Genomic DNA, 16565 nt, shown 5'->3' with positions numbered 1-16565 from the left:
CGTGAGGTGCATCAGCAGTTGCTCTATAGCACCACAATGGCTGCCTGGGCGACCATCTTTTTGACATATTGTGCTTGTTATTAGCGCTATAGCGGGGCGAGCTGTATTCCTTCGCGGATACACACCAACACACGATCCCGCACTCGGTCACCACGGGGGCTATCAACACAACTCGCAATCAGCGAACCGGCCAAAACTCCGGCTACCAAAATCTTCCAATCGAAACGGAAACCTCATGAAAATGTATCAACAAACCAAAGCATGGCGGTATGCTAGAAATTTTGGTGATCAACGACGCGCGCAAAAGCGGAGCTAACGAAACAAGTATACCATGTAAGCTCGCGCAAGATAATGAGAAGGAGTCCGTCCAGTGAGTGCTACGCATCGTAGAATCAAACCTAAAGCACCAGTTCAACCCCAGTTAGGGTCCGCAGGTCTAATCATCTTTCCGTAGCTGCTTTAGCTTGGTGACCAGGTTCACCCCGCCGCAACACCGCCAATCAGCGCAAATGGCTCAAATGGCTGCACCTTTTGCGGCCTCAGCATCTTTCGGAGGCGAGTGAAAGTGGTGTCCATTTGTGTGTGGCTCTGCATTTTCGTGCCGTATATTTCACATCAGTTAATAAACGCATCGGGTCTGATTTGAAAATAAGAACACACCGTTTGAGTGGCGCGATGTTGAGACTGAGAGGCTGTGCATAAAATACATGATTAACGATTCTGGGGCTGCGGAGTAGCTTAATTTTTCACCCATCCGAGCGGTTTTCGAAGCGGCGAAGGGAAAAGCCCATTAGAGATCCAAGAAAGCATGAAACAAAAACACGGGAAGATATAGTCAGAGAATAGGGGAGTAAAGACAAAAGAAAGCTACAAAAACTTGAAAACAGATAAAACACTTGAACCATTTTCGAAAGTTTCACGGCCATAGTTAGTACAGCAAAACGGCAGCTTCATCTTCTCGCCGCTTCAGAGCGGGCACACAGATACTTCTAACCAACGTGGCTGTCCACCGCGACAGTAACGCAGGAACCTTTGCGACGTATCGATCACCAAAGTATGCTGTCACCTGGCTGCCGCTTGCTGTGGATAGGTGGCGGAAAGTGAAACTACACTCTTTAACACTTTCTAATCAATCGATACCGATGTCCGCTGTTTGCATGACGGTTTCGCCCAGGCGTGTGGAGAAAGTGCCACGCGGGGACAAAGAAACCCATACACCTTACGTCGTCGCACCCATCCACCCGTCACAATTTGATTAGCTTAGGTTGCGGGCTCGATGTTTGCGACGTGCATATCATAAATGTCACATCGATGCGCCAACGTCGGCAAAAAAAACAGCCAAGAGTGACAAACCATGCCGTTTGTTTTACGTGGACACAAGGGATGTGTCTGTGTCTTTGTTGGATATGATTTATAGCGCTCCTATTGGCTGCTAAAACATGCTATTATTACTGCTGCTGAATATTGTGGAGATTGAGTTGTTGATTTTGGGAAGAAGTTTCAAGTTTATTTTTAGTTAGTTACTTTACACTCTGCCTGGATCACCATTCTCGGTCAAAGAAGATATTCGCAGGAGCAGGTCTGGCAGAAGAGCATTTCCTGTACCGTTTTCCACGATATGGGTCAACGAAGAGCAATTCGTCTGCAGAAACGAAATGATGAAGAAACTTCCCTAACCAACGCGAAGTTGCGATCAGCTGAGGCGATGCGCGGAGGAAACAAATTGGGAAACATACACTTACACACACGCGCGATCCAAAGCTTTAATTCTACGCGCACATGTGGAACGTCATTCCGCCCAGATCTGGTAGGCATGGCTCCATGGTTGTGCGTGTATGTTCTAAGCTCTTTCTTCAGCAGACTCCACCATTACGGGCGGCTCAAACGCGCTCGACAAGCTTTCGTGCCCTTCTTCTGTATAACGAGAACTCCGTTACCTGGCCTAGCGATACGGCGAACTCAAACCGTACCCGTCGAATTGCCGCACTTGGCGCGCCGAAGCAAAGTCAAGGTTTTCCCTAAAAGGGAGCAACAGTTACAGCAGCACTGGGCCGCGTGGAGTGGCCCGGGAGGTAGAACGCCGAAGATAGCACCGTTAATAACAGAAGGAACGAAAGAAGACAGCTAACAACAGAACAGAAAAAAAGAGCGCGGCTTCCACCCGGCACGCCGTGGACGAGAATGAAGAATGAAGAGAACAAAACAGAACATGCAAAAGTAGGTTAAGCGTAAAAGCTAACGGTTCTTAACCGGTCCGGTGCGTAAGCGGGTCTCGCTCAGGGAGGCTTGCGCTCGTCTTGCGAGAGTCGGCAGAGTTCTCACGCATCATTTCAGCATCGCGGTCGCGCGCGCCATTGAGAGAGTGAGAGAAGGCGGCAATCGTGCGCGATCTTGGCGAGAATGAAAACAAGACGCGATGGTGGCCCGCATACTCTGCTGAAGAATGAACTTGAGCTTTCTCCATTCCGAAGCTTCAGTGAGAAATGTGGCAGAACGGGAGGGGGATGGGGCTTCGGAAGTTGGTCAGAAAGTAGAAAACCGATTGGCTTATTTTTTGTCTCGTTCTAGACCAAGCACGTTTTGGCATTTCGTGATCGGACTGCGCGGTGCGTCACGTCGATGAGCGAGAACATCGCGGATTGTCTCGTTTGCCTCCCACAATCTAACCGCCTAACGGGAGGATGTCGCGATTGCCGACACACACACACATAGAACACGCGTACTGGACGCGATTAGTAGAGGATTAATTCTGTGTAGTGTTTGCACTATTTTGACGTTTACAAGTCAACGTGAATGTCTTGCGTGTTTACAAGCGTCTTCTATTTAAACACTCGCTAAAACTAATCCGCTCTTACCTATTTTGAGAAAATGATGCATTTCATTCAACTATTTTACAATTTTTTAATTGTACAGAAACAAAGAAACTCGGACACATTTTCACACGGAAAGCAAGTAAGTTGTCCCTACAATTTCAACATACAAAAAAAAACTCCTGTGCGCAAGGGCAATAGCCAAAGTTTCGTGTGAGAGTTTTTAACTTTTGGGGGAAAAAATTTGCAAAACTTTTATGAAAAATCCGATGTTTGCACACCTTGAGCAGGGCCTGTGGCTGTGTGGTTGCTTGCCGCTTGTAAAGTAAACATAAAGACTCGGCGTCTTAGTTTGAAACTGGACAGCCGCCAAAATTTTGGCACATCTTCAAGGTCTACCATAAGCGACACAAACAAACGTACCTCAGCTTTGTGCTGCTAGGTCTGACTGAGTTGAGCGTGGTAAAAAGTGAGTTAAAGAATTGTTTTAAAAAAGAATCTTTGCTCCAAACCACGAAAGAGTCTAGCTAAGTTTATTATCACATTAAAATTATTTAACACTCGCCGAAAGCATAACAACCGAAACAGGCAAGGGAATTTCGTGCTGAAAAGTCAAAGCTTAACCTCTTCAACTGCAGATCGCGTGGTCCAATCTACAGCCAGTAAGGTTCGCCATGAGTATACTGTAGTGCACTCGAAGGCAAACTTTCCACTCATTGTAGCATGAGTTTGCCGCACAAAATGCATGATTATCTTCAGTGATGGAGCGCGATGAGTTTGAAGATGCGAAAATCGAAAACAAATCGTATCGACACTGATTGCAGTTGTTATTATTGGCAGAATCAAGCACGGTCAGCAAATAATCTACATCCACTCCTGGCGCATCACGATCACACGATGATGTTGGTCATTATGATGCTGATGGTGGAGGATCGCCGACCCTCACACCGCCTAGTTTCATAAAGGTAAACACTCAGAAGCGCATCAACCAGGAAATGGTACTCTATATTATGGCTTTCGACAGTTTCTTCCCCCAACTTCAAAAACTCCAATTTATAAAAAGCCATTCGATTAACGCACTGTGCAATTCTCTCCCAAGTACTTCGCTTAAGGCAGGACGTACGGCTTTCATCCGGGCTGCAGAGCATATGTGATGGTGTGAAAAGATAAATGATATCATAAGAAAGGCAAAACATCGCAGCCGGAACTATCGGTGCAAAAATGGGAACAACAACCATCTGGTCAATCATCGGTTCAGTCGGTTCGCAATCTACTACCATCGTTCGGGACTTTTAATGCTGTGTGCGTGCGGGTCCTCAACGCTCGTTGCGCTATCGGTCGGAAGCGTGGACCGACGGGGGTCCATTATCGTGGACGATACGCGCCAACATAAATAGAACTTCGAAGCTGTATAGAACCAGAGCCCGGCAGATGTGCTCAGCAGATTGTTTAAGGCCGATAAGCAAACCGACAGCGTACCGGCAGTCGTACGTACCTGAATCGTCAATTAGCATGCGTGTTCACCAAAGCCAACCGATTGGCTCCTGTGTCTTTTGTTTTTGAAGAAACAATTATTCGATTTCGTGTAACCATGGCCTCTGATTTCCACGAACCGTTAGTATGTTCCTGCACGTGGAGTGCGCTATCGTTAGAGATGTGCACGTATGTCACAGTCGGGGCAGGCCCTTATACAAACAGCAGGGCGCGATGTGCCCTCACTTTCTTGATGATCGAACCGCTAAGAAAAAAATAAAACATCTGCAGTATAATTTGTTCATTTCATCTGATGCCACGAATTAATAATCTTTAGTGTTATGATTGTTTTACCACCGGAAGTAATCTTGCAGCTCAGAAATAAGTGGCTCTTGAGGCGTAATCTACGCGCTTCTTAAAAACTAGGTTGCGTATCTCTGTTTCGTTTAGGGCATGCACTGAACACTGAGTTTGTGTGTGTTTCGATATCCGTTCCAATAACAATCGAGAGGCTTTATTGGAAGGGAAAAATACCGAGGAACGAAAAATCGAGTACATCTTCCAATTTTCGTTTTATTTTCTTCGGCGTGTGCCTTAATTTGTGGAAGTGTTACATAAAAGTAAGATAAATCTGGCTCAAAATCCACCACGCAACACAGTTTGATTTGGAAGAATGGAAGTAGCATTTAATTCAAACCAAATAATAAGACCGTTGAAGAAATTACTAACAAATGCACAAATGTGTTCAGAGCTGCTATTAACATACTCGCTCTCTCCAGAGAGCTGAATAAATAAAAAAGAATCGTATAGAAAGCTTCACATTCCATCTCCACTTTTTACTTAAAAAGATGTATTGTTTAAGCGCCATGTGTCGCACGAAAATCCTCAAAGACATCCATCCAACAAAATCTCCCCCCTCCCCCCTTCTATTTCTGGGATGACCCAACCCTTCAAATGGACCTCTTTTACATTTGTCCCATTGTCGTACTCACTCGCCTACGCATCTTCCGCAACTTCCATTACTATTGCCGTGGAACCGATTATCTCCGCGCTGCATATCATCTCGAGGGAAGCAAAGCTCGATCGTTGAAGAATGAAGGAAGTTTTTATATTCCATTTCCATTAATTCCCGGTCTCTGCCAGACACGTCCATCTCCGGTAGGTGGTATTTTCCATACACGCAGCAGCAATGTTCGCAGGCAGCACTGAGAGCTAACGATGACGCGAGAATCCGTTATTTTAGAACAGGCTTCCTGGAACAGGCACATGCTGCTAGGTTCGCCTGTCCGTTTGACCTACTCTCGTAAAGCTTGGGCAAACCACATCACAGACCGTCCCCGGTGAGAGTTGCTGTGCCCCGTGGCGTTCGTTACATGGTAGAACACGGTCCCACCGTCGCACCGGTGCGTATGTGAGAATAGAGAGTAGCCGATAGTGCAGTCCAAGACACCATGGACGGACATCTAGAACTGGACCAATGATTCGATACTACTCGACGGAACGTTTTGTTCTCATGTTATGAATATCTTTCTCTATTTTTTTATCTCTCTCACTCTCCTTCTCTTGTTTTTATTTCCCTATTTGTAGAGCTTTTATGCGAACCTCACTACCAAAGATCCACGTGTTCATCAGAGCACGTGATTTTCGCTAGACGAACCCGTTAGAACCGCAAACCAGTGGACTAAAATGGACGACGTATGTGCTTGTGTGTGTGTGTGTGTGTAACGCAGCAAATTACAGAACATCCTCATCACCGAATTGGATCAACCAGCGAGTACTAGCGATCGCCATCTGAAACGCACAGGATCCAGTTATCTACCACAAGCAACATACGCAGCGCACCACAGTTGATCGCACAGACATCCCGCGCCGGACCGAAGTACGGCTTAAACGGTATCATTGGACCCGCTAGTTTGTATGTTGAGTCTAACTGTTGGAAATTCTTGGCTAATGTACCTGTTCAGGGACGCGTGTTGCTATTGGAGCAGAAGCAGTTCGTTGATGACCAGCAAACGCAAGAAAACAAAATACGGTTAGAATGTTCGGATTCCATTCGTTCTTCGATGACACGCTTGGATGGAACGTGCTTTTGCTGCCCGGGCCCCTGGAAAGCTAAGGCCCTCACAACTAGAATCATACGATTTTCGCACGAATCCTATCGAACCGTGACGCGAACGGTACATCTTCGGACGATCGAACGGTTTCCTGACTGTCTGATCTGGGGAACAGATTCTCTGTTGATAAGTTTTTTTTTAAATAGTGCGTACGTAGCCAATATGAGTTTTATATTCTCAACAATCTCAAGAAAGTATTTTGAAACAATATTCTTTTTTAACACTCCCAGGAAACATAATATCATAGTTGTGATCGCCAAGCAAGTACGCTGCAAGGAATAATCTTTGCTCGCAGAAAAAGAACGTGGCCCTCTGAAGCATTGGAACCTCATCAGCATGTCTCAAAATAAAGATGGATTACGGGACGGAGTTTTTCAACGTAACCTCGAGCTTATGGTCCATAGAGGCCATGGGAAACTCATCCAGCAGCCCGAGCGGTTGTAAAAAAGAGCTAAAAAGTGCTCTTCGTCAGCAACGGATTAATTCTGCGCTTTCTCTCCCCTAACATCGACCTTTCGCCCAGCTGCATCTCCCCTTCTCGCCCCTCCTTCGTTCACATCTGTCCACAGCTCTTGCGATGGTGTTTGAAGTCTTTGCCTCTTGGCCATCTCCATATCAACTCCAAGACTCGCAAGAAGAGGAGATGCCCCATGGAGGCTCGGGGAATAGATACTTTAAACTGCTGTGCTAAGCTGCTGCGAACTCCCTTCGTTCAACAGTGTCACACATGTACGTTTGCTGGCGTGTTTGTGTATGGCAATGTATGTGGCTGCCTTAGACACGATCATAACCACCGTACGGAACCACTATTTTGTAGGCCCTGTTGGTCCAACCAAGACGATGAGATAGGGGCGCATTAAATGGCGAGAGAAAAAAACCTTTCTTTTTCTCTGCTTTCTTGTGCTGCTTTCTATTTCCACTTGGATTCTTTCTTTGAGCTTAGTGCTTTCGTTAGGCAGTACGGCTTTTCTATTGGCGTTTTCGTTAATTTTGTACTCATCCAGTGCTCCTTCTGCTGGTTTGGCCAAACCTCTGCCGTACCCAACACGATGAACCGTGAGCTATCATTCACATGGTTAAATTTTATTTATATTATAGGGCTTGACCAGCACCATATGCTTCGTACGGGAGCATTTCAAATTTTGAGCCTTTCAGTTTGATACTGTATTTACAGAAAAGCAAATTATATTTCAAAGTACAGCCTTCGATCTTCGAAAATCTCTATTTCCGGTTGCGTGTATTTTTATTTAGTGCGTCTACACACACCTCTTCGGCGCCGGCATTTGGCAAACACCAACCCGTGATAACACCCCAAAAACGGATGAGCAATATAATGGCTAACGCACTCTGCGATACCGTCAGCAATGGAGCGATCATGTCCGGTCCGCCTTCTCGCACCTTGCTTCCTTAACCACGTGAGAAGTGATTAATGAGTCCAATTTCAAGCCCAGCTGCCGATCGGCAAAAGCTCGTGCTCGGTGTTTTAGAACAGAGGTTAGACACACCCAGAGCCCTACCCAACGAAGCTAACTGTACTTCAGTTCCTGCTGGGGGAAAGATGGATAACCGATAACTGCGCCGACCGCGTCTGGCACGCATTGGTTAGCCTTTTTATAATTATTAAAATGTGCTTTTGTTCCTTCCTCTCTTCATTACACATTTTATTGCCATCGCTGCCGAAGTACAGCTATGAACCGTTTGAAGTTGCTCGAGCGGATATGCCGTTTAGGTACAAATTCTCAACATGATATTGAGACATTTTTGCAGTAAAGACATTACTGCAGGATAGCTGAAGTTTGTGATATTAAAGTAATTTTTTTTTCAAACATAGCGTGTCATCCAAGTTCTTTGTTTGGAACGTAGTGTGTGTAAAGCCCATTCACTTCCTGGTAACCTACTTTTGTCTGCTTCTCCACTCTGTTTCATGGCGAGCAGAATAAGATTCTCATCTCTAGCTTTAGCCCACCGCACCACATCAGTTAGCATCCTGATCACCAGGGATGGGCCCATTCCACCATGTCAAGCAGAATGGAAACTAACCCCAAAAAACAACCCCTCTCGCCAACAAACACTGAACTTTGAGAACCTCCAGCAGCTAGGCTCAGGTTCCAGGGAGCTGATGATCACTCTCATCGTCTTAGCAGTGGTGTGGGACCTGGATTTCCTTGCTAGTTGCTAGAAACGAAGCCTGAGGAACGTACCACCTTCACAGTTTCGTACACCATACCCACACACACACAAGCACAGTCAGAGTACGAGTGGCCATCGAGTCGTCCAAGGCAAATGGGGTGGAAACGGTCGCTGTACCGTTCATTCTTTGCTGCAAAGAGTTCCCTTTTTGTTGGTGGACGTGTCTGATCTCAGATCGATATCTGGCCATCTTTCTCGCACTTGCCTACTTTCTTTCTTCTTTTATTGTGAGCAGTATCCTGCTCTCGCACAATATCTCGCTTTACACGGGATGAATAATAAGCGAATGAAAGAATGCTATTACGGCCGCGTGTCGCTGCATGTGTCGGTGGTCAACGTGTTCGGAGAGCCGCTACGGCCATACGGAAAGTAGGACACGGCACGAAAGTACTGGACAATTTCTCCACCCTGCGCACGCGATCATCCCGCTTTGCAGCTTCCCATCGTCCCCACAGAGCACGATCACGCGTGGAGGACGATTTGAAGTGCGACCCTGCCAACTGACGGCACTGAATGTCACGAATGGTTCGAAACGGTTTGCCCGCACGGTGGGCCTGTGCAACCTTCGCGATCACGAAAGGAATCGCTTCAGACCCGGGCCACCAATATCTTTTGCTAGGCTTTGGCTTTGACTCGGGCTCCAGCATCCAGTATCGGGCAGGTTGTGGTTCGGGCGCAACTCTTGCGATAGGAATGTCAATTGCAGCGGCAGTCAGGTCGGCTCGTGGGATGTAAGTGGTGACCGAATTGGGGAACGCTCGCGTCATCGTGGACCAGTGAAGAAGCGCAGAGAAAGCTTGCTACAATTCTTTAACTTATTATTTGGCAGAATATGAGAAAATATAACTTTGAACTTTCGATAATACACCTTGCATCCCACTTCAATAACAATCTTCACTTAAAGTCAGCATTCATTCCCTACCCACAATAAAATCGCTCAAAAACCTACCTTGTACTCCTGTAGCAGATTGTTCCATTTTTTGATAATTTTCGAAATCGGTAAAGGCACGCTGAGTTCTCGTTCGACCACACTGCAATGAAAGAAGCAAACAAAATTCATCAGCCAAAACAAAACCAGTACAACGAATGATAGCATTGTGCTCGAGTAACATAAAACATCGATTCAGATAAACGCGAAATACCACCACACGAAAAAAAATGTGAACTGTTGAGGAGAAAAGAGTAATAAGCAGTAAAACGCAATCGGCAGAAAAGAATTGTATATGCACTAGGCATTCAGGCGCTGAAGCGATCAGCAAAGCAATGAAAAAAAAAAACAGACCGACCACTGCCTGGAATCTCTGAGAAGGAGAAGCTTTAAAATAAAGCTTCGAAAACATAATGCTAAAGGAATGGCAAAGAAAGGCATCGCGGGACAACGAGGGACAGAGAGGGCGAGAGAGCAAGGTGCGGTGTGCGCACGTGTGGAAAAAGTAGAAAGTGAAACCTCTTCACCACGATCTTCTTCGAACGATCGCGATCGCGTCTCCCCGTTTGCTTGCATATGTCCATTGCCGCATGCTAGACATGGTCAGTGGCACGCCAATGTTTTCATCGCTAATTATCAGTCCGTTCATGCGACTCCACTAGCAGCAGTTGCTACTGCTGAAGCTACACCTCTGCAGCATAACTCCAGCTCTATCCAACGATTGACACTACACTGGCCTAGGAACTATTTCTCCTGTTTCCAACCCAAAACACAAAACCTATCCCCATATAACGTTTTCTATACTCTTCCCCACCGTTCGTGGGTTTGATGTTGTTTTGGTCGATTTTTCTTCTGTTGTAGCAGAGCTTAATATCGTTTCGCGTCCAATACTCCCCTCCACCATACGCGCCTCATTGGCGTTCTCTATCGCGTGTTTTCCATTTCTAGACTCCTGCCAATCGAACCTCTATGACCTTGTCGGAATGCTTCGACCAAACATGTAGCTCACGTGTGCGTATGACGCCGTTGCTATTGACTGAGCCTGAGATTGACTGCGGACAGATCCGGCAACGCAACAACCCGAGCACTTTCACTCGGGCAGGGACCTACTACCTGCTGGGTAGAAGGGACCGTCCAGGCTCCCAGACCTTTGCCATCTTGACCAGCTCCATCCATTTCTTTTTGCTGATCTTATAGGCGATGTGCTTGAATCGATCAGAAACTGTCTCGCCTGCGTAGCACTCCGAGCAAATGCACTTCAGCTGATGATGAGTGCAAAGTCCGGTAGGAACTTCTTGAGCGATGAAAGTGTTCACGTCAAGTGCAAACTTGAAGCCTGGTTGGTTTGTTCGTTTTTAGAGCCGTCGAGTCTTGGTTTGTCTCGGCAAATTTTTGAGCTTAAAGAGCTTGAAGCTCAACAGGAACTGACATTTCTTAAAAAGTAGAAATTGTGATCGTAATTTTCAAAACTTGTTAATCCTAAAACTTTGAATTAAACAATAACAAACCAAAGTTTAGCATGATAAAAGAAAAGGAAAATCTCAGACCAACTCAAAGTCACCGTGATTGAAGCGAAAACATTTACATACTAAGAGCCAAACGCATCGTCTGATCGTCAGTGACAGTGGTTTGTCATCGGCGGGAGTCCGCGATCTGCGACTCTTGGCATTCGTCTTCTTTGCACTTCCATCTCTTCTTCTACATCCCTGTGGCCACGGCATATAGCTTGGCGTGGCTTGGTCTGATGAATTGCATTGTTGACTCCGGTGTTCGCATCCCGTATTCGCGCTACCATTTTTCTGTTTTCTCGGCTTCTCTTTCGCACATTCCATTTCACCCCTTTTGTTGTTAACATAATTCTGCACACACATGCCCGTTGATCGCCTGCCATGATCGTAAGCATGGATGTATGAGTGTATACTTTTACACGAGAGTGCTTTACTCCATCATCATCTACTTCTGCCTCTTGGATATGTGGGGTTTTGCTGTTGTTGTTGTTGTTGTGCTTTTCCCACCTTCCACCCTTCCCCACATTCGGTTGTTTTGTCTGCGAATGTTTGTTGCAAATTTCACTTTTATCGCTTTCGGCTTGGTTTGCATTAGTTTTCTTGTTTTATGTTTTTTTTCTGCTTCTATTTTCGCTACTGCATGCCTAGCTCGTTTGTGCAGGTATGCCCGCCTGACAGAAAGTGAGATTAGAAGACTTTGACGCTTTCGGTTCGGTTCGAGAGTCGATGCATTCTTCTGCTTTGCTGTCGTCTCATCAACCTGATTGCTCCACTCGATGACGAAAGCTTCCTTGTCTTGGACATCAATGCGTTGTGGGGGGGAGACCTGTTTTAGTTATTTTATTGTGTGCTTTTTTTACTCGCAAGAAACTTTCCCAAAAACATGGAGGAGCGAGGTTGTTCCACACTAGCTTTGGACTGCCGTGTGTCATGAGCTACTAGACAGGCATGATTAGTAATAGAATCTTAACTTAAAGACGACTCCTAAAGACTTCAGATACTGGGAGATGTGTCTTTGTGACCAGAAATCTTCATTTCACACATTTACTGTGATCAAGAATAAATTATAAAATCGTATGCAATTTCCCTTCTTTACAATTACTTACAGCTTCAGAACTACCATTTAAAAAAAAACTTCCACGAAAGCATAGAAACGCCTTACTCAAGATCTAGCCAATTTACTGAGATTGGATTTGCAAGAAAAACAAAAATGAAGGAAACACTCTTTTGGCAATAAATTCAGTATCGAAATTTCACCAACAAGATAATCTACGCCAAAACCACAATTCGGAGCAACAGTTGGTAGCCAACCGAAAGTAGCCACCATTAAGGCCCAAAAACCTGTACGAAAATTGGCAGGTTCTGTAACGCCAAAACCCTATAAAACCCTTTCAAGCAAAGTACGAAATTATTGCACCCCTTAATACCTGCCGCATACATCAGCAATAAAATAAACCAGAGCAAAATCATTAAAAACAAACCCACCCAACCGACAGGCCTAGAAGCGGAAAAACGGACGATACAAAAAATCGTATAATCTGTGAAAAACGGAAAAGAAAAACCGTTCATTCGCGTGCCCCAAAAACTGGCCATCCCTAATTGATCGAGCCCTCGAGTGCAGAACAGTGTGAGCGGTTGGAGCGAAAGAGAGATAGAGGGAGAGAAAGAGAGAGAGAGAGAGAGAGAGAGAGCCAGACTAACTAGCTGTTCCGCCATTGCTGAGACAAAGAAAAATGGACCCAAAAAGGTGAAAATGAAATTCCATCAAATCTCGCGTACAATGCGGTTTCCTTGACGCCTTTTTGTTGTGGTTGTTCTCTATTTCTCTCTCGCTTGTTTCTAATAATCTTACTTCCGATTTGCTTTCCGCAGTACAGCCACAAGGTACTGTTTAGTGATCTACTTCTCCGGTGGCGTGCAGGAAACAGAATAATTATTACCCTTTTGCCCAAAAGCATGGTAGAATAAAAAAAAAAATCAGCCATACACTCTAGTCCGGACATAGGAATGAGATTGCCGATTAACGGCTCTCCATGGGTAAACGGTATAAAATTGTGAGCTATTTGTGCTCATAACTATGAATATTGTTTATCATCGTAGTTTTGCTACTGCATTCCACCAAATGTCTTCAATCTTTCGGAGCTGGCAGTTGGTAAAGGTGCTTTAGAATCTAGTTAATGGTGAAGAATACTTACGCCCAAGCATATTTTGATGCATTGCGTTTGCCAGTAAATAGAGGCGACAGTTCAGCACGCAGACGGATCAAAGTTTTAACCTTATCAGCTTCCCCTGAAAGTAGAGATAGAAAAGAAAGTTCAACATATTAGAAAATAATTGTTACCTTAAAATAATCTATCTTTTCAGAAAATACATTAAGAAATTGTACCATAATACTTCAATTGCAAAAGCATTAACTTGACATACTTCTCCAGAACTCACTACACACATGCATTTGGAATGGCAATTTGGTTCGGCACAAGCATGCGAACCCGGCCGAATGGGAAAGAAAAAACCTGTCCACACGAAGCTATGTCAGGCGAAATGTTGCGTCCGGTAGAACAACTTTCCGGCGATGGTTGAGAACGATGCCCCGGGGCGGGAAGGTACAGTCGGAGCCGGAGAATGGCGCACGGGAAAACTTTCTCCCGAAAGGTACGCGGCAAATAAACGGCTGGGTGTGACATCGCCATCCTCGGCGGGCCGTTGTCATCGCCATCGCGGCGAACGAATGGCACGAGCAGGCTCGTAAAAACGTAACGAGAACATCCCGGACCCAATGCTAGTTCGACCACCAGTGCGGGGAGAGAAAGTTACTTCCACCACCCGCAGCAGCACCAGCAAAAACAACGGTAACACAGTGTACGGCAAAGCCTCGAAGAGAACGCAGCCTTACAGAGGAACGATTTTAACTAAAGGAAATACAGCAAACCGTGGACGTGTGCTACCGCTTGGAATATGGATGAAGGTTGGGAAACCTTCCCTTGCGCCGTAAAACGGAGAACAAAAGATTCCGAGATCAGGCCCACATACCACCCCACGTGAGGTGAGCAGCCAAAATTAGGTTAACTCCGGTTGGGTTTGCCTGTGATGACTCGACTCGTTGCAGTGCAAAGGTAGCTAAGCTAGCGCACCTGTTTCGGTGCGTTCCGATGATCTGCTCCAAAAGCGGGCGGCTCGCAAGTCTCTTGGTACTTTTGAGACGGAGAAAAGAGAGAAAGATAATGCGTCGTTGTGTCTCAGCGCGAGCAGTCAACAGACGCAGAATTGGCAAGGATCGGTAGATTGATGAATAATGACATATATGCATGGCCTGGCTGATGCTGATGATGACGATGGTCGATGGCTTTCTCTTTCACTAAACTGTCACTTTTCGATTTTGCCACTATAATTTCCCCTCCACTTCAGAAGTCAAGAAACTCCAGCCGCAACTCTTCAAACCATAATCGTGGTGAACCACTTATCATGTGCAGTGCAGTGTCGTCATCAGCCCTGGAAGATGATAATATTGGAGGGATGGTCTACACTGCAGGAAGAGCTCTAAATGATACTTCTTTAGAGCAGGTATGTGTGGTTATCTTTCAGCATTACCCTTAGTATTATCCTTCACAAAGCATGGCCTCATAGGCCTCTAAAGGCTCTCGCTTGGTGGTCATCAGTTTTTAACAAGAGATCCCGGTTAAAATCTCACTCGTGTGTATAAACATTCTTCATTTGTGTACTAAAAACATGTGTGTCTGAGCAGCAACCAAGCGACGGTGAGATGAACAGTGCACAACACGTGAAATTAGAAAAAGAGCGAGGAAAAATAGAAAGTGTTTCTTAATTTTCCTCAGCTCTCCTCTCCCCTCCCTCGAGCCGTATCGCCCGCCATTACCCTACGTGGCATCCACAAGCAAGTGGGGTTGGCATCTCCATCATACAAGAAGCCCTGCTTCTCGTTTTGTTGTTGCTTCTTCTTGTAACTTCCATTCCGCCCAATCTCCCTAGTACACTCATCCTTCGCAACCGGTTAGCTGGATCGGTTCGGTTTGCAAAGATCGTACCAGATCGCGCACGAGTATTTGTGAGGCAAAACCAGCGCGATGTATGATGGCATGATGGGCGAAGAATTTTCTCTTTCAACCGAGAAGACTTTCACTCCAATCGACGCTCTGGCATGAGCGTCATCATCATCATCATCGTTTTCATCTTTTACCAGCAGCGCAACCATTATCACTCGGACGAGGGTTTCGCTTGCGAGAAGAGTGTGCCGATGGAGAATTTTTAGCAGCCGAAACAGTGCACCAGGGGTTCGAGCTGCAGTATTCTGCGGCTCGACCTGCATTCAAAAGAACCCGGATCCGTAGGCAAGCTAATAAAATTTACATTTTGCCCACTTAAACATTGTCACAAAGAGGGTTTTAGTGGATAAAAAGAGAGTTTCACATTCAAACCTTCACCCAACAGATTGCAAAACATGCTTGGGAGGGTTTAACTTTAAAACGACTTACGCTAAGCTTCGTTAGACTTTAATATTCCTTTATTCAACTTAGACACAACTTTCTAATAAGAAACGATAGTTTGTGAAGAATTTTCATCCAAAATGTTTTTTTCTGATTCTAACTAGGTCAAATGATTTGCCATTCATTTCGTTTTCCGATAATAATACTCAGCATCGGCACCGCTTCTAGGTACCAACGAAAAATTGCGTTACCAGCTGTAGCTCTGCTAACGTCCTTCACCCACTTGCTTGCTTGTTGGTGCCCGGTTGGTGCGCTCGTCTGGCACCCAAGATTTCTTTCCGCCGACTGCCCCCCTTTATCCTCCAGGAACCGGGCGGAAAGCGGAATAAACTTGTTTCGTGCATTCATTTTCCCTGCCGTCTCCCATTCGTGTTTTTCATTCTGCTTTTTTTCGAATCTCCGGAGAAATGTATGCTGGCGCTGGTACAAACGGTCACGAATGTCAGGTACGGTACGGTGTTTGTGTGAATATTCGCTTTTCCAACTCCAACCAGCTGGCAAGCGCCACCGACGACAACGTTCCGTTGCGGAAGTGTGTCACCACGGAATAGATTTCGACGCGGGCCAAACAACTACCGGCGGGTAGACCGACCGGGAAGCTGCTGCCAAAAAAGAAAAGAATGCTTTCTTCGCTTAAGAAAAAAACACACAAACCCTTTCTCGAAATGAATTGTGTGTTAAGTGTGTCTTTCTTGTTTCGTTTCCTTTTTGATTTCCCAGCTCCATTGTGCGTTTTCTTTTCTTTGGGGCAGGTTTTGTTGTTTTGTGTGTGTGTGTGTTTTTTTTTAGATTCGTGGTGTGTGTTTTGCTTTGTTTCGTTGGTTAATATTTCTGCTAGCCCTCTCGACAATCCCCACAGATCGACTGCGGGGTAGTTCTCACTGGCCCTGTCCCCATGCCCTGCTAAGACCCATAGTTCGGATAGTGAAAGTAAGCATAAAAATCATTTCCGCTTTGTTTTGGACCAAAAATTGAAATTCGTGCAAGGTTCGTCGCTTTACCGGGCGCTACTGTCTTTCGTTGCGCTCTGCATGGTCAAA

The 16565-nt window shown here is 45.6% G+C and overlaps 1 protein-coding gene across 8 annotated transcripts in view; it reads right to left on the bottom strand.

The window, feature by feature from the left end:
• LOC118507530 (probable serine/threonine-protein kinase cdc7) overlaps window positions 1-16565 on the bottom strand; it is a 47198-nt gene that overhangs the window by 12635 nt on the left and 17998 nt on the right. For all 8 annotated transcript variants that reach the window (XM_036046101.1, XM_036046097.1, XM_036046103.1 and 5 more), the window contains 2 exons: window positions 13219-13312; window positions 9537-9618 (listed from right to left, as the gene is read on the bottom strand). In XM_036046101.1, the coding sequence (XP_035901994.1) occupies window positions 9537-9618; window positions 13219-13312 (176 nt within the window). The remainder of the gene's footprint in view (window positions 1-9536; window positions 9619-13218; window positions 13313-16565) is intronic.

This window comes from Anopheles stephensi, chromosome 2 (genome assembly GCF_013141755.1).
Source record: "Anopheles stephensi strain Indian chromosome 2, UCI_ANSTEP_V1.0, whole genome shotgun sequence".
Taxonomy (NCBI): Eukaryota; Metazoa; Arthropoda; class Insecta; order Diptera; family Culicidae; genus Anopheles; species Anopheles stephensi.
Note: the sequence above shows the minus strand (reverse complement) of the source record. Positions and strands in the feature narration are given on the sequence as shown.